Here is a 25,988-nt window from a genome sequence, read left to right as displayed (position 1 = left end):
GGGGGAGGGGCTGAGGGGGAAGAGAGTGGAGTGAAAAATAGAGGAGAAGGGAGGGGGGAGAGACATGGGTGAAGAATCGAGAGTGAATGAAACGAGGGGAAAATGGAAAGTGGGGGGAGAGAGTGGTGTGGAGGAGTGACAAGGATATGGGGTGGGCAGGAGTGGCATTGGGGAGAAAGAGACAGGAGAGGAGGGCTCAGGCAGAAAGGGGAGGGCACAGAAAACAGTGACCGGAAGAAGGGGTAGAGGAAAGAAGGAAGAAGAGGAAAGGACAGACAAAGTATTTAAAATGTGAAGTTTAAGGGATCGGGGAACGGAAAAGTCTGGGCAGAGCTTGTGAAAGGGTGGGAGAGGTTGAGGACCCTAAGAAAGAAAAGGAATGAGAAGTAGTCAGCCTGGAGGGGAAGAAGAGGTAAAACTGAAGCGGGGGGCAAGGAGAAATTTCTTTTAGGGGCAAAGCTAGGCCGTAGGAACGAGGATTTACATCTGGAAGGGACCCTTAGAGGTTATTTGATCCACAGGCATTTTACAGACAAACTTGAGGGCCAAAAAGATTCGGTGACTTGCCTGGCACTGCTAAGATTCTAACTGATTCCTCTGACTCCAGATCTAACACTGGTCTGTGATCTGGTAGTGGGGGTTCAGGAGGAGATGATGGGACTGAGTCAGGAAAATATTTGGGGTATGTAAGACACCGTGGTTTGGGTATAGAGAAGATTGCTACACAAAAGATTAAAGAGAGAGAACAGAAAGGGCCTGTCTATCTCTTTGTGGTGAGTTCTTTGGTATGGAGATTTCTTTACCTTTCTCACTTCAGGTTAAGCTGAAAGAACTGTAACACCTGTGGCTCATCACCATGCCCTCTGATCTGGCCAAAAAGAAGGCAGCCAAGAAGAAGGAAGCCGCCAAAGCCAGGCAGCGGCCCAGAAAGGGGCATGAAGAAAACGGAGATGCTGTCACTGAGCCACAGGTAGTAGAGGAGAAAAATGAGGAAGCCAATGGCAAAGAATCCTTAGGTAAGGTTGAAGTATCTTTTATGGGCGTTCTCTGATAATTCTAAGTTGATATGGAGTTCCCACATTGAGTTGTCAGAATGTAACTTTTTTTAGCATCAAGATTCAGGTGCCGAAAAGAACAGAGAACCAGTCTTGTGCCATGGATGTTCGGCCCCATTTTGGGTCTGTGACTTGAGTCCACAGATTCTGTTGAGTATCTGATGCCAGAGTGCAGTGGTATGTTCATCCTGGGGTCTGTATACTTTTCTTTCTCGGCCTCTTATTTTCACAGTGGATAATAATTCACCGTGTCTATTTGGTGGTCAAGGTGCTAGATTGTATGTCTCATGGAACCCTCCAAGAACTATTGACCACAAACGAAAAGATGCCTTATATTTGACCCCTAAAAAGAGACTTCTTTCTTTATTTTATTTTGTTGGAAATGTTTATTGAGTATATGCTACTTAAGGCATCAAACCATATTTTTGTGAGAAATATGATAGAGTAAGATCCTCATTCTCCCTTTAGTCTTCTAAGGAGTTTAGGGAGATGAAACACACAGATTAACCAACTGTATCAAGATAATGTGATAAGTAATTCCTTACCCTGATATTCATTTAGTTTGTTATTTATTTACTTGAGGGGGCACTGTGGTATAACAGAAAGCCTGCCTCAGTAGTGGGAAAAATCTGGGTTAAGTCCCATCCCAGATATATGGTAGTTGTACGATTCTGTATAAGTCACTTAACCTCTTAATCCATGCTTCAGGCCAGCTCTAAGACTAATTGTCGGAATGATTGCTTTCCTACATCATAGCAAGGTTCTCCTCATCAGGAATTTCCTATACCAATGAAATTACAGGTCCTTCCTACCCTTTACCTTCCCCCCATCCAAAAAAGAATTCATTTATTCATTATATGGAGCTTCTCTTGCAACCAGTCTAAAATATTGACATTCCTCATGCCTTCTCATTCTCCATTGCCTGAAATAACCATCCTTCCCCTTCCCAATTATCTGAGTACTGTTCTTTCTCAATCAGACTCTAAATACCTCCTCCTTTATGAACTCTTTTTCAACTATACCAGCCCACAATAATCTCTGTCCTCCCTGAATTCCTGTAAAATGCTTATTACCTATACATATCATTTGACTCTTAGCAAATGCTGTCTTTTATTGCTCTTTTTATGTCGTTTTTCCTCATCTAGATTATAAATTCCTTGAGGACAAGAACCAGATAGTTTCTTCTTTTTGCCTCTTTGTTCCACTTTTACCTTTTTGTAACCTTTCTACCCATGAAAGTACTTTGCACAATAGCTATTTAAGGAAGATGAAAATAAATGGTGCCAGACAAAAAGCATTAAGAGAAAGGAGAAACTGAGGGAAGAAAATAAGAACTAGGGGATTACTCCATGCCTGGGACATTGATTGGGAGAAAACTGGTAAGACATCAGGCTGTGTGGTGAAATGTTGATGAAAGGGAATAACTTTTACTGCTAAATTTCCGAACCAGTGCCCCAAAGGAGCATTTTATTTTGAAATATTACCACCAACCTAACTCTGGAAACTTGTCCTTCCTTCTTTAAGATATTGGACAACTCTTTAATTCAGTCAAGACAACTCTGAGGTTTAAAAAACCGGTAAAGGAAAGAGAAAATGACAATCACAGAGCTCAAGGTGGTCATTTTCATTCCATCCAACCCACCTTCTGACCATCTAGGTCAGTATTGAAAGCATAGATAAGGCTGATTCTTTCCAAGCGAATGTCAGCTCTCCAACTTCTAACTAGCATCTTAGCCTAACCTAGATGTAGTCTATTTGGCTCTAAATAATTGTTCCCTTTTAGAGACTGGAAGCTAGCCTTCAACATAGCCCTCTCAGTGTTCAAGATAGACCACTTCTTTTTTCTGATATCAAAACTGGCCTCCTTTCTCGAAGTTCTGCTAAATTTTGGCAGCAGAAAGCTTCCATTGGACCTTAACCCTGGTCCAGGTAAGACTCACACTGTGAATCTAGTTAACATTTCATACCTCACCTCCAAACTCTATACTTTTTGGTATGTCAAAAAAGATTAGTCATTTTCAGTTGGTTTTCACTTCTCATAGAGTGGTCCCTTCTTAGAATCCCACAGGAGAATTTACAATATTCTAGTAGTTTATGCTTCTAATAATAACACAGGCAGTTTTGACCCAAAATAAAAAGGTCATCACAGACCAAGGGGCAGAACATTTTTCCTGACTAGATCAAGGGCAGATGGGGAAGATGGAAGAAATGAGAGTAGCCAAAGTAAGATTTGAAACAAAGGAAGATGAAACCCTCTCCTAGGTAAAGTGGAGCCATGATCTTGGATTGATATGATTTTTAAAGCAGTAGATACACGTTGAATGAATTAGAAAGTTTGAAAACTCTTACTTCCACTCTTAGACCAAAGATTCATTCCCCAGCTCCCAGCTTTCTCTAAGGAGACAAACATTTTGTCATCAGACCTAGGCTCTAAGATAGTGGAATCTAGGTTTCTTGTCACTTAACCTCAAGTTGCTATGAAATGATAAAAGTTCATGTGTATTTACTTCTTTCATGTTTGGAAAGCACTTTTCTCACAACCCCATGATGTATATGTAGGACAAGTACTATTTCCACTTTGCAGATGAGGAAAGTGAGCCTCTAAATTTGGTCAGGCAACTAGTAAATATCTAAGGTGGGTTTCAAACCCAGGTTTCCTTCTTCCGAGGCTATTATTCTTCCCATTACACTATAGTATCTCCTCAAAGGCTTGAGCTAGATTTCTTTCTAAGTCTCTTGGAACTTCCCTTATTCCCTTATTACGTTTCAAGGTTACCACTTCTTTCAAAGCCCCTGTGGTCCACCTTTCAGGCTGTGGAAAGCTGAATCTTCTCTTAAACTCCCCACAGTGTTTGGAATGACTCTGTGCTACATATCACCAAACTTGAGCCTTGCCAGTCTACCTCTGCCAGGCAATGTTCCCCAGGAAGCAGAGCATGGAAAACCAATAAAACCTTCAAAGAGAGTAACCTCTGTCCTTTTTTATTTCTTGATTTGTAAGATTCAGCAGGGTCATAGTATTCTCTGTGGAAACAGCCTGAACCAAAGATAGGTAGGAATGAATGTAATTTATTCAGGGGCCAGTGAGGAAATTGGCTTGGCTAGAACAGAGGGTATGTGTTTGGAAATAGTGAGGGAAAAGATGGGAATCAGAAGGCTGGATAATGTTGGTTGAGAACCTTGAGGCAGATGGTCTGATCCTGATCAGAGGTATGACCTAAGGATCATGGGTCCGGGGCAGTGAAAAAGAGGTAGGGAAAGTGGTACTGGAGGAGGAGCTACAGGAGCTGGGGAGTAGCTCTCAAAGGAGCTTTGATATTTTCCTAAATCTAATTCGTATGTAAGTCATCGCCCCGTGATGTCATTGGTTCTCTGAAAATGAAGGTTGAACAACAATCACACCTGTCCCCAAAGGGACTTTTGGACCCATAGGTCTAATCCATTTAAGCAGACCATTCTCTTCCTGTTCCAACTTCCATCAGCACTCCCCACCGTTGGACCAGACCACGCGATAACTGCAAAGGTTGCCAGCTTGGGGATCTGAGAATGAGCAAGTGGCCTACTTCCGTTCCTTCGTCTGTCTCAATGGCTTCTGTTAGTGCTGCCTCATTCCTAGACGATTGCAGGCTCTTGGCCCGGCTACAATGCCATGGTTTAAATGTCATCTGTTTAGTCTGATGCTGTCATCAGCATCATTCTGTCTCTGAATTAACAGTAATCTGGATGGTAATAGTATATGACATTTATGTAACACTTGAGGCTTACAAAACACTTTTTTATAAATTTCCGTTTAACGTATACAACAACCCTGTGGGGCTTCATGCCGTAGGTGGTATTATCCCAGTCTGGTAGAGGAAAATGATGTTTAGCAATGTAAATTAACCTGCTCATGGTCATAGAGATAGTAAGTTTTGAGGTGGAATTTGAACCTAAATCTCTCCTTTGAAATTCAGTGTTCTTTTAATTATATGACAAACTTTTCTGTTGTGGGGTCCCTCTTAATTTCTCTGGGTTCTCTCCACACCTTCATTGAACTTGACCTTGCCCCTCTAAAGCCTTATCTTGAACCAGACCAGTTCTATTGTCCTTACTAACTGCTTCTGGAGTAATTTTTTTCCAGTTCAGCCCCCACCCTGTTTCTAAACTTATTAGTCATTCTCTAGGACTCATTTTCGCATTTATATCATTTTTATACTTTCTTTTTTTAAAATTAATTTACTTTTAGTTTTCAACATTGACTTCCGTGAGATTTTGAGTTTCAGATTTTCTCTCCCTCCTTCCCCTCCCCCTTCCCCAAGATGGTGTGCAATCTGATATAGGTTCTACTTATGCATTCATATTAAACATATTTTCACATTGGTCATGATGTAAAGCATTTTTCTACTTTCAAAACACTTTCGTATCCATTCTTTTATTTGATCCTGAAAAGAAACAGTGAACCCCAAAATAGATGAGGCAGGCATTGGTTATCCCTCATCAAAGTGGCAGTGTGATGAGGGGTTAGAACACTGGATTGGCATCCAGGTCATCTTGTATGACCTGTTTATGTGAGTTGGACTGAGGCACTTTGCCTTTAGGGGCCCATTTCCTCATCTGCAACCTGAAGGCAAGGATTAGAATACTTATGCCTTCCACTTTTGCCTGAGTCCAAGTTTTACTGAACAAATCCTTTTATTAAGGGAATTTGTTCTGTGGAGTTTGGATTCCTGCAAAGGGCTGCACTTGAGGACCTAGAGGGCCATATGTGCCCTGGAGGTCTCAGGTTCCCCATCCCTGGATTAGATAATCACTAAAATGCCTTCCAGGTCTTAACATTCTATGACCATAAAGAAACAGGGATACTCAAAGGTAAACTGACTTGGCTAAGTTCACCCAGCTAGTTAGTAAAAAGATAGCACTAGTTCCCAGGTTTCTGGACTCCAAAGCTAGTTTATTTTCCCATTATGTTGTGTCTTCCAAACTTTCCCATCTGTTTTTCTACCATTGCCATTTCATTTTATCCAAGAAAATCTCAAAAAACTTCTCTCTGCCCTTCAGAATAATAATTTTAAAACTGAAATGGGTGAGTAGGCTTCCCATAACCCTGTCACTGCCTCAGGGACCATTTTTGGAAGTAGTTTTGGCTCATAATGTAAGGGAGTAGTAACTATATGATTCACAAGGAATGATCTGCCATCTGGTGATGTGGGCCCAGCCATTGAACCTGGCTTTTTCTGTAGAAGTTAAATATAGTCATTTCCTCCTCAGCAGGATAGTGATGGCACCAGGAATGACACGCTCCTTTCATGCCCTGTTGGTGGGGACCATAGTGCCTTATGATTAGCCCCTTCTGGGCAGTTTGGCTTCCTGGAAACACAGCCTCCTTAGTTGATGAGGTGAGCCGACCATGTCCCTTTAGCATCTGCCGAAGGGCAGATAAAGCATACCAGCCCTTCCCTCAAGGAGCTTACAGTCTAGTTAAGGAAATTTAACATGTATTAAAAAACTAATTATATAATTTATAGTTAAATAAACACAGGGGAGAGATCACTTAGTACAGTGAGATGAGGTTCCATCTATCTCCTTGACAGAAGCCAGAGAAGTTAAAGTCGAGTAGAATGGTGGTTTTTTGGTTGGTTTTTTTTTTTTTTTGTCTTTTTGGAGGGGGGAAGTCAGGGCAATTGGAGTTAAGTGCAAGGTCACACAGCTAGTAAGTATTAAGTGTCTGAGGCCGGATTTGAACTCAGGTTCTCCTGACTCCAGGGCTGGTGCTCTATTCACTGCACCACCAAGGTGCCCCAACTAGAATGTTCTTAAAGAGCAGTGTGCCCAGGTGCTAGGTTTGTGTGATATGTGCCAGCCTAGCGGATCAGTATTGATCTAGCAGATTGTTTTTAATAACTATTAAACATTGTGAAGTTCCTGGACATGAGTTGGGTTCTAGTCTTTGTGAGCAATTGTGTGTTGATTGAGCTCATCCCTTGCTTTTTCAACCCTGCTGTCTTTAGAAGTGGATTTGCTGACCAAGGAGCTGGAAGACTTTGAGATGAAGAAAGCTGCTGCCCGAGCTGTCACTGGAGTCTTGGCCTCTCACCCCAACAGCACTGATGTCCACATCATTAACCTCTCCCTCACTTTCCATGGTCAAGAGTTACTCAGTGACACAAAGCTAGAGCTGAACTCAGGACGTCGCTATGGCCTCATTGGGCTGAATGGAATTGGTGAGTCACTGGAATGGTCAGATAAGGAGTTGATTACTTTGGCAACCAGCAGTATTTATAGAGTATCTACTGTGTGCCAGGCCAGGATGCCAGGCACCAAGGAGGAGGCAAAGATTATTAAGTCATTGCTCCTGCCTTCAGGGCCCTCACAGTAGGCAGGAAATGGAAAAGGCAGCTGGACAATACAAGGCAGGAGAGTGGTATGCAGCATGCAGTACAGCCGGTGCTGGTAGATGAGAGGAGCGAGAAAACACTAGGCTAAGTTGGCCAGGGGAAGTTTCATTGTGGCTTTCTGGGAAGGTGAATGATTAGGTCCTTTAAGATGGATCGAAGTGAGCTAGACAGCAAATAAAAGGAAGGAGGCAGTGTTTTCAAACTCAGTGTAGGAGGGGACATGTAAAACCGTCTCCATGGGATGAAGCATTTATGGAGGGAAGTTATGTGAGAGAAGGCTGGAACCAGATTGTGCAGGTAATGCCCATGCTCATTCATCCTCTTCCACTTTCCACATCCTATCCCCTATTGCCTCCTCTCCCTTTCCCTAAAATTTCTCCTTCATCTTCAGGAAAATCCATGCTGCTGTCTGCCATTGGTAAGCGGGAAGTACCTATTCCAGAGCACATTGATATCTACCACCTGACTAGGGAGATGCCCCCCAGTGACAAGACACCCCTACAGTGCGTGATGGAGGTGGATACAGAGCGGGCCATGTTGGAGAGAGAGGCTGAGCGGCTTGCCCATGAGGATGCTGAATGTGAGAAGCTGATGGAGCTGTATGAACGATTAGAGGAGCTGGATGCTGACAAGGCAGAGATGAGGGCCTCTCGAATTCTACATGGCTTGGGCTTCACACCTGCCATGCAACAGAAGAAACTCAAGGACTTCAGTGGGGGCTGGAGAATGAGAGTTGCTCTTGCCAGGTGGGTTCCTCCCCACCTCAGTCCAACCTAATCTCCTTGAGGCAGACCTTCATCTGTCTCTATAGTTTCTTTGAGCTCAACTCCAACTGCTTGGGAGAGTTGTATGGGTAACACATCTAAACAGGACAGAACTGTGAAGAAGGCCTCTTTTCTTCCTTCTCTGGCAGTACCTTTCAGCTCCACTGCCCCTTTTCTGTCTTGTGTCTGATTCCTAATAATCTGTACTAAAGAACTGATTAAGATGTTTAACAGCTTAGGTACTTACCCTCTCCTTTCACTCTACCTTCTTAATACCTAGTTTTCTGGCTGCTTTAGGTTGGAGGCTCCAGGCACTTCCTAGGCACATTCCCCAAGTCAGCTTCCCTCTCTGCTCCTTCCCTGGGCTCTTGGTTTCACTTTCCTCCTTCAAGGGAATGAGTATTTAAAGAGGAGCTTTAGAAAGGCTGCCTGCCACCTTCTGTCTTGGAACATTAGGGGGGAAGGAACTCTAAAATCCATCTCCCTGCCTCTAGGCAGAGCTGCCCTTCACCCACTTTAGTTGGGTCTCTCCTCTTCAAAGGAATAACCACTCCAGGAAAGGAGCATGTTCCATGTTCTCCCTTGTTTCTGGGTTTGACAACCCCATCGTCAGGTAGTTCTTGCTTATGTCTCACCTTGATGCTTGTGGCTATTCCAGTTTATTTCCTGGGTCTCTTGTGTAGGTGGAGACTTATAAAAGAAACAGCAGCATCTTTATTAGGTCCTCTGTGGTCTCTTCTCCTCTTTGGCTAAATAATCCCTTTGCTTAAAAGTCTTCATTTCCAGCCCTGTAATTATTTCTGTCATTCTCTTTCACATCTCCAAGTTCTACCTTTCCCTCTAAAGTTGGGGAGCCATAGACTACCTCTCAGACTCCTCAGGGCCTGATCCAGAGAGTAAGAGAGTGTCTGTGTGTCTGTATGTAGAGGTTCCATCCCAGTACAAACTTTAATAAGCATCTCTTTTGTTCTTCTGCCATTTCCCACCAGAGCCCTTTTTATCCGGCCCTTCATGCTGCTATTAGATGAGCCCACCAACCACCTGGACCTGGATGCCTGCGTTTGGTTAGAAGAAGAACTGAAGACGTAAGAGTGTGTGCATATGTATGGGAAGTTGTGGTAGGGCAGATCATTAGGCTTGGATCGGGCAGGGATTCTTAACCTCTTTTGTTCCGTGAACCCCATTAGCAGATTGATAAAAGCCTATGGACCCCTTCTCAGAATAATGATTGTACATGCATAAAATAAAATGTGCAGGATCAAGTCAATTCAAACATAGGTATTGAAATGTTAGAAAGATAAATTCATTGTGCCCAGATTAAGAACCCATGGGCTAGGGTTAAGGTCAGAAGCAACCCCTATAGCAAATTAAGAGCAGCCCCCTGAGGAGCTTCTGTATAAACTAGATTCAACTTGGAAGTCTAGTAAAGGGGATAAGGAAGAACGCCGGTGAGACCTAAAGAAATCCCTGATTGACTTGGGTCCTACATTGTGTTTGGGAATTACTTTGGGCAATGTTTTCTACACTTTTTTCCCCAGTCTATCCAAACCTATAAACTTCTGTATTTTTTTCATCCATGCTACTTTCCTCCCAGCCCAGACAGCTGTCTCTGCATAGCCACTTCCATATTTTATTTTGTGTATAGTATGTATACATATCCAATCTGACTGTCTTCTCTTTTGCTTCTGTGGTTACTGCCGCCCTCCATCTGCCTGATTTTTAAGAAAATGGTTAAGGAAAAATGAGAAAGCTTGGCCTCCTTCATGAGTTCTTTGCCTTTTCAGCTTCAAGCGAATTCTAGTCCTCGTCTCCCATTCTCAGGACTTCCTGAATGGTGTTTGTACTAATATCATCCACATGCACAACCGGAAACTCAAGTATTACACAGTGAGTGGGCTCCTGCAACACCATTGGGGTGGCCTCTTTGAACTCATGCATGTTATAGAGCTTTGTTTTTGCTTTTATTTTTACATTACCTTCATTTTCACTTCTTAATGAACTATCCTTATAACAGATAGAGTTCTCTGTTTAAGATATATTTTTTAAAAACTCTTAAAATTTTTCATTCCTTGCCAGAAAGTATAGGGCTAGGAGATCTGCATCTTAATCCTCCCCATCAGAACAAAAGAACAGAGATGAGAACCTTGGCAGCCCATTTTTAAAGGCTGTTTACTCGTGTCCACGATGGGGAGAATCAATCTTGGCCGAGCTTGCCCTGGGCCAGGTGATGGGAAGGACTATTGCTGTTCTCTGGGTGACTGCTGTGTTCTTCACTTCCCACACACAGCAGTTGCCATGTTCTTTATATCTGCTCAGCAATTGCTCCCACATCTGTAGATTCCCATATCTGAGGGTTTGACCTTGAATATATCCCCCTCTTTTTCTCATAGTCATTTTTCAGTTGTGTCTGACTCTTTATGACTCCATTTGGGATTTTCTTTGCAAAGATACTGAAGTGGGTTTGCTATCTCCTTATCCAGTTTCCACATAAGGAAATTGAGGCAAATAGGATTAAGTGACTTGGCCATAGTCACACAGCTGGTAAGTTAAATGACTGAGACCAGATTTGAACTAGATAAGTCTTCCTGACTCCAGGCCCAGTGCACTATCCACTGTACCATTTAGCTGCTCTTTACCTGCTGTGTAATCTTGCTCAGCTAGAGGCAGAATAGTTCTTCCTCTAACCCCTGACCTACCTGAATGAATACAGCTGCCTTTTTTATCCGACTCATTCATACAGGGTAATTACGACCAGTATGTGAAAACACGTTTGGAACTGGAAGAAAATCAAATGAAACGTTTCCACTGGGAACAGGATCAGATTGCTCACATGAAGGTATAAAGGCTGTGGAGTCAAGCTTGGAACAAGGCTCTGGGAAAACTGCTTTTAGAAGCTCAAGTGTGAGGGAAGAAGTCGTGTACCCTTACCCTGATTACCCTGGTCTATTTCAGAACTACATTGCTCGATTTGGTCATGGCAGTGCCAAGCTGGCCCGGCAGGCCCAGAGCAAAGAGAAGACACTGCAGAAGATGATGGCATCAGGGCTGACAGAGAGAGTTGTTAGTGATAAGGTAGAGGCCAAGTGGGCCATCGGGTTGTGGCCATGTATTGCTGGTGGGAAGCAGCTGGGAAGGGGGTCTAGACCCTAGTGAACATTCTGTGCTTCTGTTTTTCAGACACTTTCATTTTATTTCCCGCCGTGTGGGAAAATTCCTCCACCTGTTATCATGGTGCAGAATGTGAGCTTCAAGTACACAGATGATGGGGTAAGTTTGGAATGGATCCCGGTAGGTTGAGGGGCCGAGTAGTGAAGAGGAGGAATTGGAGGTATGGTGCCAGGACTGAAGGATGAGTCCCAGTTACGCTGAGAGGCCAAGACTGATCCTTCTAAGCAGTCATCACTCATACCACCTTGGAGAGTAGGGGAATTCAGGATCTGACAGTTGGGGAGGGGCTGGATAAGGTACCCTAGTCTCTTGTCATCTGTGGTCTTCCCTGTCTTGGGAGTGGAGGTTAAAGAGGAGACTGCCACAATGGGACAGGGTACTGAGATGTCTGTATTTCCTTCACCCAAACAACAGCCCTGCATCTATAACAACCTGGAGTTTGGCATTGACCTGGATACACGTGTGGCCCTAGTGGGGCCCAATGGAGCTGGAAAGTCAACCCTGCTGAAGCTGCTAACAGGAGAGGTAGGATCAGGAGGGTCAGACTGCATGTGTATCCACTTGGGAGAAGGAAGAGAGGCTTTATTTGTTCAGGCAGGCTTCCCCACAAATGTTCCTTGAGATGGGATGGAGTTTATGATTTCTTCCTAAATCCATTTAGGGTGGCCAGGATACAAAATGCGTTTGTGGATCTGTGTTCTGTTTAGCTGTGTGGTTGAAGGGGGGGTGGAGAGAAAGAGTGTGTGTGTGCACGTGCACGCTGGTGCATCCCTTGGTGGGGAAAGTTTTATGTGTTGCATGGTTGTGTTATTCTTTCAGCTGCTGCCCACAGATGGGATGATTCGAAAACACTCTCATGTCAAGATTGGCCGCTATCATCAGGTATAAAGGGGAGGGAATAAGCTTTTATGTGGTACCTGCTGTGTGCTAGGCACTGTGCTGAGAAATGAAGATTATATTTAATCCTTACAACAACCTTGTGATGTGGGTGCTGCTAATATTTTACAGTTGAAGAAAATGAGACAGACAGAAGTCAAATGTCATTTAAAGACTTGTACGGGGCACCTAGCTAGTAAATATCTGAGGCTGGATTTGAACTAGGGTCTTCCTCACTCCAAGTCCAGTGTTCTATCTGCCGGCTGCCTAAGGTACAAAAGACCTCTGTCTGACTCACTTTGACTTTATTGCCTCCCCAATAAGGGATGGGTACAGCTTGTCTAGTTTGTTCCTTTTCCACCCGATGCCGTAAAGATGTAAGCGACCTCAGTGAGTTTGCCATCCCTCAGGCTGGAGGTCTCAGGGGTCAAGGCCCTCAAGGGCCAGGACCAAGTGGCTGTCACTTCTAGGATTCTACTCAGAGAGAGGTTATTAACCCTGGGCTTGTTGCTGTTCTCCACATGTAGCATTTACAAGAGCAACTGGACTTGGATCTGTCCCCCTTAGAATATATGCTGAAGTGTTACCCGGAGATCAAAGAGAAAGAGGAAATGAGGAAGATAATTGGTCGATATGGCCTGACTGGGAAACAGCAGGTGAGCAAGGATGGCACTCCACGAAACAGAGAGGATCCTGAGCCTGATGGATTATGGGCATGATGTCCTGAACCCGCTCCTCAGACTCTTGGTGAAATTCCTTTAAAAACAAAACATTTTATAAATGTTAGCTATTAAATTGTCATCCTCCCCTTCTCTTTCCTAACCCCAGATATGAGAGAGGGCCAAAGAGCAGGGAATGAACATCATAACCGTCTGAGATGTTTCATCTTTTTATAAGATCCTGATTTTTTTCCATCCTGGTTTAGAGTTGTATGGGATATATGGTGGGAAGGGCTGGAAACCTTCATTCACTGCACCTTGTGTTTTGTGCCTTCAGGGTAGGGGCCTGATGGAAAAATAAAGATACTCAGATATTCATAGTTATCTCCCATAACACAGAGCTGTGGTCTTGGAAGAAAAAGGGAGCAGAGCCCTGGAGACAGAGCCCAGGGATCAGACTCCTGCATTCAGATCCAGGATTGAAAGCTTAGTGCTTCCCTGAGCTATAGCTGGGGTATTAAGGAGAGGTCTGTCTTGGGTTCTTGACTCCAGAAACATTTTTAGCTGTGTCAGGAATCTTGTGTGTTAATCTTTTTTTTTTTTTAAAAAGCAATAGGGGTTAAGTAACTTGCTCAAGGTTACACGGCCAGTTATTTCTGAGTGTGGTGCGGAGTATCTGAGCCCGGATTTGATCCAGGTCATCCCGACACTGGAGCCGGTGCTCTTACTCGCTGAGCCACCTGGCCGCCCCTAAGCAATTGGGGTTAAGTAACTTGCTCAAGGTTACACGGCCAGGTGTTTCTGGGTGGGTGCTAAGTGTCTGAGCCCGGGATTCGATCTCCAGGTCTTCTCAACACTGGAGCCGGTGCTCTTACTCGCTGTGCTACCTGGCCGCCCCCTTGTGTGTTAATCTTGACTGACAGTGTGGCATGTGGCTGCAGAGTGTTGCCCCAAAGTCAAAGGGTTGTGATCCCACACAGGTGAGCCCAATACGGAATCTTTCAGATGGGCAGAAGTGTCGAGTGTGCCTGGCTTGGCTGGCTTGGCAGAACCCCCACATGCTCTTCCTGGACGAGCCTACCAACCATTTAGACATCGAGACAATAGATGCTTTGGCTGATGCCATCAATGAGTTTGAGGGTGGCATGATGCTAGTCAGCCATGACTTCCGGCTCATCCAACAGGTAGGAGCAAAAGGGATGGGGCTTGGGAAGGACATGAGAGCAAACACAGACACTAGAGATAAAGGACCCTCTGAATGAAAGCGTTGTGGCAGCTCTCTGGAGTCGTTCCTGAAAGACCTTCAGCTGGAAAGCTGCCTGCCTTTCTAGGACCTCTCTCCCCCCCCCCTTCCCCCAATCTAGGATTCCTGGTCTGATCACCTTTATGAGGAGGAACTCTTATCTTCTTGGAGGCATTTGGTCTTTGTGGGGAGGGAAGAGGAAGGAGTGCTGACACTTGGGAAGGGCCCATGAGACACTGAACTGAATTACTGAAGGAGGGTCGGAGATGATGCATTTAGCTCTGGAAGACCTCAGAGGTCATCTCCATCCCCATTTTATGGATGAAGAAACTGAGACCTAGAGAGGTTAAGTGACTTGCCCATGGTTTACACAACTGATAAACTACATGGCACAACTGAAGTTTGAACCTAGGATTCCATGTCTGGGCCACAGAGCAGTGAGTTGGGCTTGGGGATATCTTGCCGGCCATCTCTTAGGACAGAACCAGTCCTAATTTCTGGACTGGATGTAAAGAGAACTGAGGACTGTGATTCTTCTTGCAGGTTGCCCAGGAGATCTGGGTCTGTGAGAAGCAGACAATCACCAAGTGGTCTGGTGACATCTTAGCCTACAAGGAACACCTTAAGTCCAAGCTGGTGGACGAGGAGCCCCAGCTCACCAAGAGGACCCACAATGTGTGAGCTGGCCACCACAGGTTTGGGGCAGGACCTTGGTCTGGGGACTAAACCATCTGCTGCCCTGACCAGCCACCCAGGACTGGACCCAGGGCTGTGCTCTTGCATCACTGCAATATTCCTCATCCCTTGCCATCTCTTCCTTTTCTTTTCCCATTAACTCCCCATTCCTGCCTTAGGAGCACTCTGACCTCTTGCAGACAACACCTGTCTGTTTCCCACCCTCTCTGCTTACCATTATCCACGTCTGGACCACAGTTGGCTGCCCTCCCCCACTCCCATACTGTCAACCTTATCCACACCTGGATGTTGATGCAATCAGGGCCACCTGGGGGCTCAATTCCTTAGAGTTGGGCCACAATGAAGGGAGCCTGGGTTCAGGGAGGTATGAGGAAGGTTCCAACCCCTCCTCCCCTCCTCTCCCCTTCCCCTTCTGCTTCTCTTCTCCCTTCTGCTTCTGATTCAGAGCTAGGGGCTGGGGCCCTGGTTCTGGTCCTGGTTGGTTTTTAAAGAATTATTTAACAGTGTAACTACCAGATCTGCCTGACACCCTTACAAAGCGTCCAATAAAGAAAAAGAAAAAAAACAGCCACAGCCACACTTTGCTTCCTTGGCCTGGGTACTGGCCCAGACCCCAACACTGAGACCTCATTCCCACACTGTAGGATTGGGGCCCTGAGTGGGATCTGATTCTGGGCTGGACAGAGAGTACACTGAGTACTAAGCCCCGAGGGAGGCTGAACTGAGAGTGGGCTGAGTGTTAGTGAAGAGAATGAATGGAGTTGCCCATTTCTCTACACCTGTGAGTCTATTAGGACATAGTGCTGTAAAGGGAATCCTGGATCAGAGCAGCTTTTACCTTTTGATTCTTTTGAATGACCTGATTTTTGTCAGGCAACCCAAGGCCTAAGCAAAGGCTTATTATTATATACTGTATTCTATTTGTTTGGACTCTCTTTTTACTTCTGTCATTTATACCATCTGGCCTACTAGCTGCAGTCCACTTCAGTATTCCTGACCTCTAGGCGCTGCTGTGAACCTCTTCCTTCCCCCCACCCCTTCCAAAACCATCACCTACCTATGTTAGCAAGAAGGCAGGCAGCCCCTGGCTCCCTCCTGCTCTCAATCCGAAGAACTGAGCCCAAGTCTTGAGGGAGGGGTGTAGAAAAGAAGGGGAAGCCCAAGTCCTGCCCTCAAAGACTTAGACTTAGTTGGAGAAATGGTTTTCAAACCAGAGGTTTTGGGGACAGTACTAGACAATGCCCTGGTGCAGTCTGAGGCATTCTGAAAAAGGAGAAATCATTTGGCCCGGTCAGAAGAGATTTCAGGGAGGGGCCCTTAGGGGGATGGGTGGGGTTTGGAGAGATGAAAGAGGAGCAGGATGTTTGCCCTGGAGGGGAGAACAAGGTCAAGTGTAAGGAGTCAGACACCAAAGATGACGGTGAGGTGGGCCACGTGGCTGAATGACTCTCCTCTGCTTCTGGATCGGCTCAGAAGGAAGAGACTTTTCCCTGGGACTTAGAGAGCTAGCCCCTCAAAATTGACTGTGAGTGCTGAGAATCAGGACTTGTAGTTTGAGGGAACCTTGGATGTCGTCTAGTGCAGCCCTCATTTTACAGAAAACGGACCCAAGATTACATGTGACAAAGAGCAGAGCTGGGATTGAGACCCACATCCTCTGGACCTCACACCCAGTGGCCTTTTCAATAGGTTTCCTGGGACCCTCAAGATCTTAACTTCCACAGAGGTAGCTACATGTGGGATTTGAAGTCTGAGAGCTTTCCCAAAAATATATTTTCAGTGATTCCTGAAATTCCATTATTTACAATTGATTTTGGGGGGATAAGCATTGCCCCCTTCCTATTAAATTCCTGCACATTAAGTCACAGCCTAACCTTTTGGTGTAAGTGGTAAATTTATAGAACCTGGTAATGAGATGCCCCCACCTTCAAGAAATTTATGATCTGTAAGGCTAAACAAAAATTGGGGTGAGCTACCAGCTCCTTGACCTTGGGGCCAAGCCAAAATTATGAAATCAGTCAAGTTTTTATCTTTTGTGTTTTTCCCTTTTTTCATTTTGTCCTCCATTCCTTTCCATCCCTCTTCCCCAAGGCTCCACCCCGCCTAGAGCCTCAAGCTTTCATGCTCTCTCAAGTCTCCAAACCAGTAAGTAAAAGGGACAGATAATGCATCCATGATGCTAAGATAGTACCACTGTATCAGGCTGCCTCTCAAAGTAGATGGGAAGTGAAGAATGTAAAATACCAGAGGATGTATGAATTGGAGATGGGGAGAAAAATCCAGCCATCTGTCTGGTCCTGCCACTCCTTTGAAGCATTCCCCAGCTGCTCCAGGCCAGAACAGTGAGTGCTCTTTCCTGGCCTACAAGCCTTTATTAGCATTCTAAGCTATTGAGTGCTCAGTTGTTCCAGGTGCCTTAGTCTTGCCTCCTTAGGTAGATTGTAAGCTTGAAAGTAGAGACAGTAGCTTTTGCTTCTTTATCCCTGAATAGCACAGTGCTTAACACATAGTAGGTATTCAATAAATGCTTGATGTACTGTTGATGACACTAGCTGAGACTTGAGACATTTGATAAATTTATTGCTAAGAGCCCTTTGTGAAAGGGGAGAAAATGCCCAGTAGGCAGGAGGAGATTGTTGTACCCTCCATTAGCAAGATTTGGAAATTGTTCCTCATGATTGTGCAAAGATGGGTACTATAATATACCTTAGGAAAAAATTATGAATTGGTCCAACCATCCTGGAAAGCAATTTGGAATTACAGGACAATGACAAATAAAATCCCACTGTCAAGCATATACCCCATGGAAGTCAAAAGTTAGAATGGTTCCATACACATCAAAATAGTAATAGCAGCACTTTCTGTGGTATAAAGAACCGGGAAGAAAGTAGACAACCATTAATTGGGAGTAACTAAATTGTGGTACACTAAAGGAATCTCATGTAAGAAAGGATTAATAATGAATTCAGAGAAGCATGGGAAGACATGAACTGATGCAGATTGAAGGGAGCAGAATCAGGAAGATAATATACAATGGCTACAATGTAAATGGAAAAAAACAACTAAACAGCCACCTGCCATGTAATTATAATGACAAAGTTTGGCACCAGAAAGAGACAGAAAAATATACTTCCCTTCCTTTGCAGAGTTGGGAAGTGTGAGGATGGAACACTATACCCATCAGATTTGGTTGATATGTTGGTTGATTTTACTGTATTTTATTTTCTTTTGTTACAAGGGTGGCTAGTTGGGTAGGGGAAATGGGAAGGCTATTTTCCAAAATGAAGGCGATGTTAAAAAAAAAAAGCAATAAAAATAAAATTTTTAAAGGAAAAAAGTTTGTTTTCTCCCATCTGTTACTGTTGCTTGGATGCTATGTGTGATCTACTAACATTTTTGGCTTGATATTGCAAAATGAGTACCCACTGAACAATAGCTAACATTTAGCACCTTAAAGTTTACAGAGTACTTGAGCCTTGAAAGAACTGTGTCAAGGATGTACCACAGGCATTATCCTCCTTTTTACAGATGAAGAAATTAGTGCACTATCCAGCCTTAAGTGACTCCTATGGGATTCAAACTCATGTGACTTGTGATTCTAAGCCCAGCTCTTCTACCACAATACCAGGCTACCTTTCCATGTACCATGGTTAGTAGAATCTTACAGCATAAAAAATGTCAATCTAAAGGCCCTCCTTTACACCCCGTGGGTGGTACCTACTCCTAATTCTGACTTTGCCTGGAAGTTTGGTAGGAAGGCACTGTTTCATATCAACCCTTCCTTAGGCTGGAGCTGGAGTCTTCAGGATGGAATTGAGCTATGCTCCACCCCCAATTGCCTGCCCCTCCCAGGTGCTCTTTCCCCTCCTACCAAACTTGGTCAGGTGAGCTGCTCTCTCACAAGTGGCTCCCCCAGAGAGACTGGGGAAAGCTACCTCAAAAAATGAGTGCTGGAGCTGGACTGCAACAGCAGTTGTCCCAGTCTGGGAGTTACCAGGCCCAGAGCAGAGCCCCAGGTGGAAAAAAGTCCTACTCAGTATATATTGACAAGGTGTTGAAACAGGTGAGAAATGTAGGAACAGGAAGGAATTATGGGATTGGGCTAGAGAGGCAGCCATGAAGGAAAACTTACTACAAGCTCCTATAGTGGACTTAGAAGGAGAGATGAAGAGAAGAATAGGGTGAATGGCCCACCTTTTGCATCCTTGATCTAGTTTTCCATTTAATAAAGAGGTTAGATAAGGTGATACCTGCCATCTCTTGCTGTATGAGTAACTGAGCTCAATGAATATGAGGGCTAGCAGTTGGAGCAGCAGCCCAAAGGGAGCAGACTGGTTCCCTATTGCCTGTAGGATAAACTAGACTCCTGTTTGGCTTTTAAAGCCCTTCACCACCTGTCTCTAATCTTTCCAGCCTCATATTCTACATCACTCCAGCCAAACTGGCTGCATCTCTGATCTTCCTACATGGTACCCCATCATGGATCTCCATCCCTTTGCACCAGCTGCCCCCTCTCCCTACCAAGCACTGCCTCCTTCCCTTTGTCTCAGAGAATCCCTCTTTCCTTCAAGATGTAAATCAGGTACTGTCTACAGGAAACCTTTTCCCTTTCCCCTCCTAACTCCCCCCCCAGACATACACACTCTCAATTACTAGTGTCCTCCTTCCCCATTGTATTTATTCTGTATGTGATTGCATGTTGTTTCCTCTGATAGAACAAATTCTTGGAGATTATGGCTTGTTTCATTATTTGTATCTATAGTATTACTATAATATATTATATAATATATCATAATATATAATATATTATATATAATATATTATAATATATTAATATTAATGATATATTACAATAAGAATAATTATATATTATATTATAATATTAATATAATATTTATATATTAATATTATGTTGATAGTAATAATATATTATATTATTATATACATATAATATATTATGTTATATATTATAATATATTATATTATATAATATATATAATAATATATATTACTATTGTATACCCCAGCCTTAGTACAGTGCTTGACGCATAGTAAGAGTGTAAATTAATTCCTGTTGATTGACTTCAGTGGAAAGAGACTTCAAAGTCCAATCATAACTAACTTGGAGACAGAGTTTCTGTGTTCTGGGGTCTGTCCGTGGTGTCTCTGGAGAGGTATCATATGAAAGACAGTGCTGAAGGCCTGTACTGACTATAAGCTCAGCCTACAGTGCCAGTAAGTGCAAGATCTGGGATTTGGCTGCAAGCCCATCTCTCTTTTAGCTGCCTTATTAGCTCCTAGCTCCGTGTCCTTGCCACTATTCTTCATTCCATCAGGATACAGGAAAGGTGAAGTCTTGAGTGATAGAAGGGATTAGCCATAGCCAAACTGATTTAGCAACTTACCCTAGGGAGTCATAGTCAGAGCAATGATTTCTCTCCTCTCTGAGCTGCTGTGGTCGTCATTGCCTAGATCCCTCATTTAGCACTTGGCCTATGTTGCCTGTTCTTCTTTCGTGTTCAAGCCCTGAATTTCCACCACTGTAATCTCCTTGAAGACTGTAACTTTATACTGCTTTCTCCTCCTCCCCAAGTTTAGGCACTAGATATTCAGTAGGAGAATACAAATATGTATGTCTTTCCTTTTCTCTCATCCTTACCGTGTTTCCCCGATAATAAGACACTGTCTTATTATTTTTTGGACAGAAAAACACCAGAGGGCTTATTTTCAGGGGAGGGCTTATTTAATGAACATTGACAGCAATTTTAATAAACAGGTAAATGTGAACAAAAAAATGTACCTTTATAAGCAAATCACTGGGGAAGAACAGGATGACGCGCTCACTGCTGCAGCTCTGATTGGATGCAGCTCGGAATGCGGCGTGCGTTTCCGGGGGAGGGGGGGTGCGGTGCATACAGAGGGTACCATAATGTAGCGTGTAGCGCAGGGGACCACCTCCACTACAGTAGCAATTTCAATAGGGCTTTTTTTCGGGGGAGGGCTTATTTTAGAGGAATCTTACACAGTAAGGGGAGGGCTTATTTTTGGGATAGGTCTTATTATCGGGGAAACATGGTAGAAGTGACTAAAATTACCTCTTCCCCCAAATCCCCAACCTGCCTATAATTTCTACCCCTGCTCTGGGTTAACCTTCAAGAGTAGGTGGGAGCCACTGTTTCCAGAAGGCACCAATTGAAGAAGAGTCTGGTTGAGAGTGGTCCACTCTGGCACTGAGTGTGGCACTTCCCTATTAGGTTAAGGCAGCAAGTAAAGGCAACAAGAGTATGGATCAGAAATATCCACCCTGGGGTGGAGAGGGCCTGTGAGACTCAGGAGAAGAATAGAAAGTTAAGGAATTGACCTGTGCCCTTCAGGTCATTTGGCTTTGAAAATCCTTCACAGTTTGACTCCAGCCTATTTTTCCAGGTTTCATGCATTCTCCTGAAATTGGCCTGCTTTGCCCTTCTCTATGAATGACATTCAATGTCCCATCGCTGTGGCTTTGCATAGGTCAGTCCCTGTGCCAGGAATACATTTTCTTCATCTTAGCATCATCACCTTCCTTCACAGCTCAACTGAATTACTGTCTCCTACAGCAGTGACATCAAACTCAAAGAGAAAGTGGGGACCACTTTACTTAAGGATCCCTATATCCCGGCATAGGACTGATTTCTGTATTCTAATGTACTTCTATTGATTTTGTTAGATATTTTATTAAATATTTCCAAGTGATATTTTAATCTGGTTCTGGTAGCAATGAAAGGGTTATGGGCTGCAATACTGCAAGGGTTGGTGTGTTTGACACCTCTGTCCTATGGGAAGTCATTGATGATGTTTCCTTTCCAAGGAAATTACTTTGAATATTATTTGTATTTAATTTTCTGTGGAGACATGATCCCTGTCTCAATTCTTTTTTTTATACTTTTTTTTTGGAGGGGGGAAGGCAGGGCAATTGGGGTTAAGTGATGTGCCGAAGGTCACACAGCTAGCAAGTGTTAAGTGTCTGAGGCCATATTTGAACTCAGGTCCTCCTGACTCCAGGGCTAGTACTCTATTTACTGCACCACCTAGCTGCCCCTCCTTTCCCAATTCTTTGATGCTGAGGCAGTTTTGTTTTGGTCCTACTCTCTCCAGCATCCAGCCCAATGCCAGGCACGTTAATAAATTTAAAAAATTTATTTTTAAATGAAATAAATTATAACTAAATAAATAATTTATGTAATTGTATAAATATATAGTTATATAAATTATATAAATATTTATATAATTATATAAATATTAATTTATAGAATTTATAAATAAAAATAAATATAATAAAGTAAATTTAAATAAAGTAAAATAAGTTAAATTTAATTTAAAATAACGCATTAATAAATGCTTCTTGGCAGAATGGGAAGTGCTGGGAGGGAGAAGAGGTCTACAACTGAGTCTACAGAATGCCCAGGAAGGATGTAATTCCTTTCTCTGAGCGTGAAATAGTACCTTTCTAGGGTCTGATGAGCAACTGTTCCCCATCTCCATCTCTACCACCATTGAGAAAAGAAGTTGAATGGATGGGGTTGCAACTATTGGAGAGGATTAAATGAAATCAACCTTTATAATGAGACTTTCCCTCCATCCTTAGAATCATGGTTTAGGGTATGGGAGACCTGGGTCTCTAGTTCCTACCCTGCAAGTAAATAAATATGTATGCATGTATATATGTAGACACACATACATGTGTTATGAGACCTTGGGCATGCTACTCATCTCTAATTTACAGATCAGGAAACTATGGCTTGGAGGGAGTGATGCCTGTCCTGCATGTCTTAAAGGGTGGATATGATAAATAAATAATGTTATAACTTTTAGCAATCATCTTATTCCACTTCATCTTTTTATGGAGGAGAAAACTGAAGCTCTCTCAAGGTGAAATGGCTTGCCTGTGGTTATAGAATGAACCAAAGTCTCCTGGCTGTCAATCCCATGTTCTTTGCATCACACTAGGCTGCCTCTAAAACAAGGAGACAAAGATTGTAAAACAACACTAGGAAATTCCCAGTCTTCTGTGTTCTATGTCTTTTGCCTCCAGAAAGAGGCTGGTAGGTGGAGCTTTAGGAAAGTAGTTTAGCTGTCTTTCCAGCCTACCCCAGATTGGGGATGTGGCTAATGTCATTTTCTTTTCCATCCTTCACAGGTGCACCCAGACATCGGCATCTCTTCCAGGGCCATGAACATCATGAACTCACTGGTGAATGATGTGTTCGAGCACCTGGCAGGGGAGGCAGCCCGGCTGGCCCAGTATTCAGGCCGGACTACCCTGACTGCTCGGGAGGTCCAGACAGCCATACGTTTGCTGCTACCCAGGGAATCGGCCAAACATGAGGTCTGAGGGCACCAAAGCCGTCACCAAGTATGCCAGCTCTAAGTGAGCTTGGATACTACCTTGTGGACTGGTTTAGGGAATGAAAAGGGATTGGTTTGGGGGATAAAAAGTTCGTTCCTTGCTCATTATGATGTTAGCAGCATTAATAAAGAATCGCCACTGCCTGAGATGGTTGGTGAATGGGTGAGAAAGGTATTTACATTTTTATGATTCTCATTAGAAAGAATAGCAAACCTATCACATATTTGGAAAAATTGTCGGACTTTTATAGCCCTCTTGTGGGGTCACAGAGAGATCACTGAATTAGGTCAGGAGGAGACTACTAGTCTTGACTCTACAACTACCTGTACTGCTGATCACTTTTCCTAAGCCTCTGAGGTCCCTTAGGTAAGAGGTAGACGTCTCTAAGACTGGACAAACTATGAGTCCATACATACCCTGTATCCCATAGCCTGCCTGGACTTAACTATGCTAAGAGCTGACTTGAGCCCTTATTCTTGGGACCCTGAAGCTAAAATCTTTCTTCTCATTTATCCCCTCAACAAATATTAGGTGAAATCCAATGTATTCTGTGCTTCTGAGTCTGTCTATGCTAAATTACCTATAAACCTTTCATCTTCTCATCATTATTATTACCTAATGTGTGCCTTGTAGGATGAGGTGTCAGGGTGGGGCAGGTAGAACACCTGGGGTTTCTATGGAAACCACAATCACCGAACAAAGAACAGCTGTAGAAGAAAGAGGGCAACATGTCTGAGGGGTGAGTGATTTGGGAGTGGGAAGAAAACCCTAAATGCAGACCCTTACCCCTAAAAAAAGCCAAAAACAAACAAAATATCCTTCCCATTTGTTGGTCATACTATATGGTCAAGACTCAGACCGAATCCTATTTGGAGCATCCGAGGCTAGGAGCCTTTCTTTTGCACCCTAGCTTCCTCCCACCCCTCACAGGGCATCTTCTACAGCTCCAATCCATCATCTTTTTTTCCCTCCCAGAAATACTAATCAATTCTAAAGGCAGAATTAATAGAACTTAAGGAACTGTTTAGCCTAAAGAAGAAAAGACTAGGGTTATGTGAAAGGGGAGGGTGGGGATAGAGGTGGAGGAAGATCAGCAATCTCGTTGCTGTTTTTAAGTATGTGAATAGTGGTCATAAGTGAAAACTTGTTCTGCCTTGAGGCGCAGAAGTGGAAGCAATGGGTGGAAGTTGGAAAAGAGCCAAGGTAAACTTAATGTCAGGAAAAACTTCCTAACAAATAGATCAGTTGAAAAACCAGAATAGACTTGTCTTGGGAAGTATTGAGTTCCTGCTTCCCGGAAGTCTTCAAGACCTTGTTACGTATATTATAGTTGTTCAGTCCTCTCAGCTGTGTCTGATTCTTTGTAACCCCATTTGGAATTTTTTTTTTGCAAAGTTACTAGAGTGATTTGCCATCTCCTTCTCCAGCTCATTTTACAGATAAGGAAACTGAGGCAAATGGTTAAGTGACTTGCCCAGGATCACAAAGCTGGCAAATGTCTGAAGCCAGACTGGAGTCTTTCTGACTTCAGGTCTGGTACTCTATCCACCACCCCACCTAGTAGGGATTCTCTTTGGGTATAGAGCAGACTAGATAAGCCACTGGAGTCCCTTCCATGCCTAAATTTTGTGATTCAACTATAGTGGTAGTTGAAGGAGATTCCCTCTACACACTTATTCCTCTGTCTTTACCTTCAACCTCTGTCTCTACTATATGACACCATATAATCTTCTAACACCTCTGTACTACATCCCAGAAATGTCCCCAGTGTTGCTAATTGGTCTCCTGACTCCACAAGGACATCCTCCCCACAAAGAGTCCTTGATTCCTTTATTGACCTTCTGTTCTCTGGGATCTCCATAGGGTGGGGGTTCTAAACCTTTTTTGTGTTATGAACCTCTTTGACAGTCGAGTAAAATTTATGGATACCTTCTCAGAATAATGTTTTTAAGTGTATAACATATATGAGATGACAAAGAAAACCAATTATTTTGAAATTAAGATGTAATTCCCTCCCCCCCATCCAAGTTCATGAGTGCCCTGAAATCCATGCATGGACTCCTTGGGGACCCATGGACCAAACAAAGGTTAAGAACTCTTGATCTTGGGACTCGGGCCAAACCCCATACTAGCCTCTAATATCGCTCAACTGGTCCTCTGACCCCCAGTTTCACTTTCTAGATTCACTCATCAATATTATCCCCATGTAGTCAATCATAAGAGTATAAGAATCTCGGATAATAGGATTAAATCTGGAAGAATCTTAGTGTTCATTCTAGTCCATCCCTGTTATTTTAAAGATGAGGAAACAGGTGGAAAGAAGGGCCTCAATTAACAGAGGTCACCCAGGTGATAAATGTTAGAGCTGAGATTTCAGTCCAAGATTCTCTGACTCTAAATCCAACGGCCTTTGCTTTGCATTACACAGCCTCACTCCGTTTTCTGCCCCCTCATTCATCTTCTCCTTGCTCTCCTCCCTCCACCTCCACCACCAGGACATACCAGCGCCTCTGGGTTTCCACGCATCAGACGCTACAAAAGTTGTTGTTCCAGGAGCAGTTCCCGCCAGACCCGGTGCCTGACCGAGAGCGAGGCTCCTTCATCTACAGGCTCTCATCACTCTTTCTGCACTACCTGGGGATGATGCGGAGCCTAGACATCATCTATGACCAGATGGTGCAACCCCAGAAGCGGCAGCTGGTCCGTCGCCTGTTGGATGGGGTGGCTGGTCGGATCCTGGAGCTGAAGGAGGAATTGGTGCAAGTGG

At 43.7% G+C, this 25,988-nt stretch overlaps 3 protein-coding genes across 5 annotated transcripts in view; all 3 read left to right on the top strand.

Moving 5' to 3' along the window:
- ABCF2 (ATP binding cassette subfamily F member 2) overlaps positions 1-14,825 on the top strand; it is a 15,553-nt gene extending 728 nt beyond the window's left edge. For all 3 annotated transcript variants that reach the window (XM_069083852.1, XM_069083869.1, XM_069083860.1), the window contains exons 2-14: positions 818-1,016; positions 7,043-7,255; positions 7,821-8,175; positions 9,183-9,278; positions 9,978-10,080; positions 10,934-11,029; positions 11,146-11,265; positions 11,371-11,460; positions 11,776-11,886; positions 12,181-12,243; positions 12,765-12,893; positions 13,877-14,080; positions 14,683-14,825. In XM_069083852.1, the coding sequence (XP_068939953.1) occupies positions 857-1,016; positions 7,043-7,255; positions 7,821-8,175; positions 9,183-9,278; positions 9,978-10,080; positions 10,934-11,029; positions 11,146-11,265; positions 11,371-11,460; positions 11,776-11,886; positions 12,181-12,243; positions 12,765-12,893; positions 13,877-14,080; positions 14,683-14,820 (1,878 nt within the window). In that variant the 5' untranslated portion in view covers positions 818-856 and the 3' untranslated portion in view covers positions 14,821-14,825. The remainder of the gene's footprint in view (positions 1-817; positions 1,017-7,042; positions 7,256-7,820; positions 8,176-9,182; positions 9,279-9,977; positions 10,081-10,933; positions 11,030-11,145; positions 11,266-11,370; positions 11,461-11,775; positions 11,887-12,180; positions 12,244-12,764; positions 12,894-13,876; positions 14,081-14,682) is intronic.
- A 3,445-nt stretch (positions 14,826-18,270) lies between these two features.
- On the top strand, positions 18,271-23,395 carry H2BK1 (H2B.K variant histone 1). The gene is given in 3 exon segments (XM_069083880.1): positions 18,271-18,898; positions 23,012-23,199; positions 23,201-23,395. Coding segments are annotated over 3 exon segments (477 nt in total). The 5' UTR covers positions 18,271-18,655; the 3' UTR covers positions 23,247-23,395.
- Positions 23,396-23,949: 554 nt separating this feature from the next.
- The window catches only part of IQCA1L (IQ motif containing with AAA domain 1 like), a 20,012-nt gene continuing 17,973 nt past the window's right edge, over positions 23,950-25,988 (top strand). The window contains exons 1-2 of the mRNA XM_069084740.1: positions 23,950-23,960; positions 25,717-25,984. Coding sequence (XP_068940841.1) covers positions 23,950-23,960; positions 25,717-25,984 — 279 coding nt within the window. The remainder of the gene's footprint in view (positions 23,961-25,716; positions 25,985-25,988) is intronic.

This window comes from Petaurus breviceps, unplaced genomic scaffold (assembly GCF_028583685.1).
Source record: "Petaurus breviceps papuanus isolate PSGF00001 unplaced genomic scaffold, PetGlider_PUasm1.0 115, whole genome shotgun sequence".
Lineage (NCBI taxonomy): Eukaryota > Metazoa > Chordata > Mammalia > Diprotodontia > Petauridae > Petaurus > Petaurus breviceps.
This window is presented reverse-complemented; position numbering and strand designations above follow the sequence as displayed.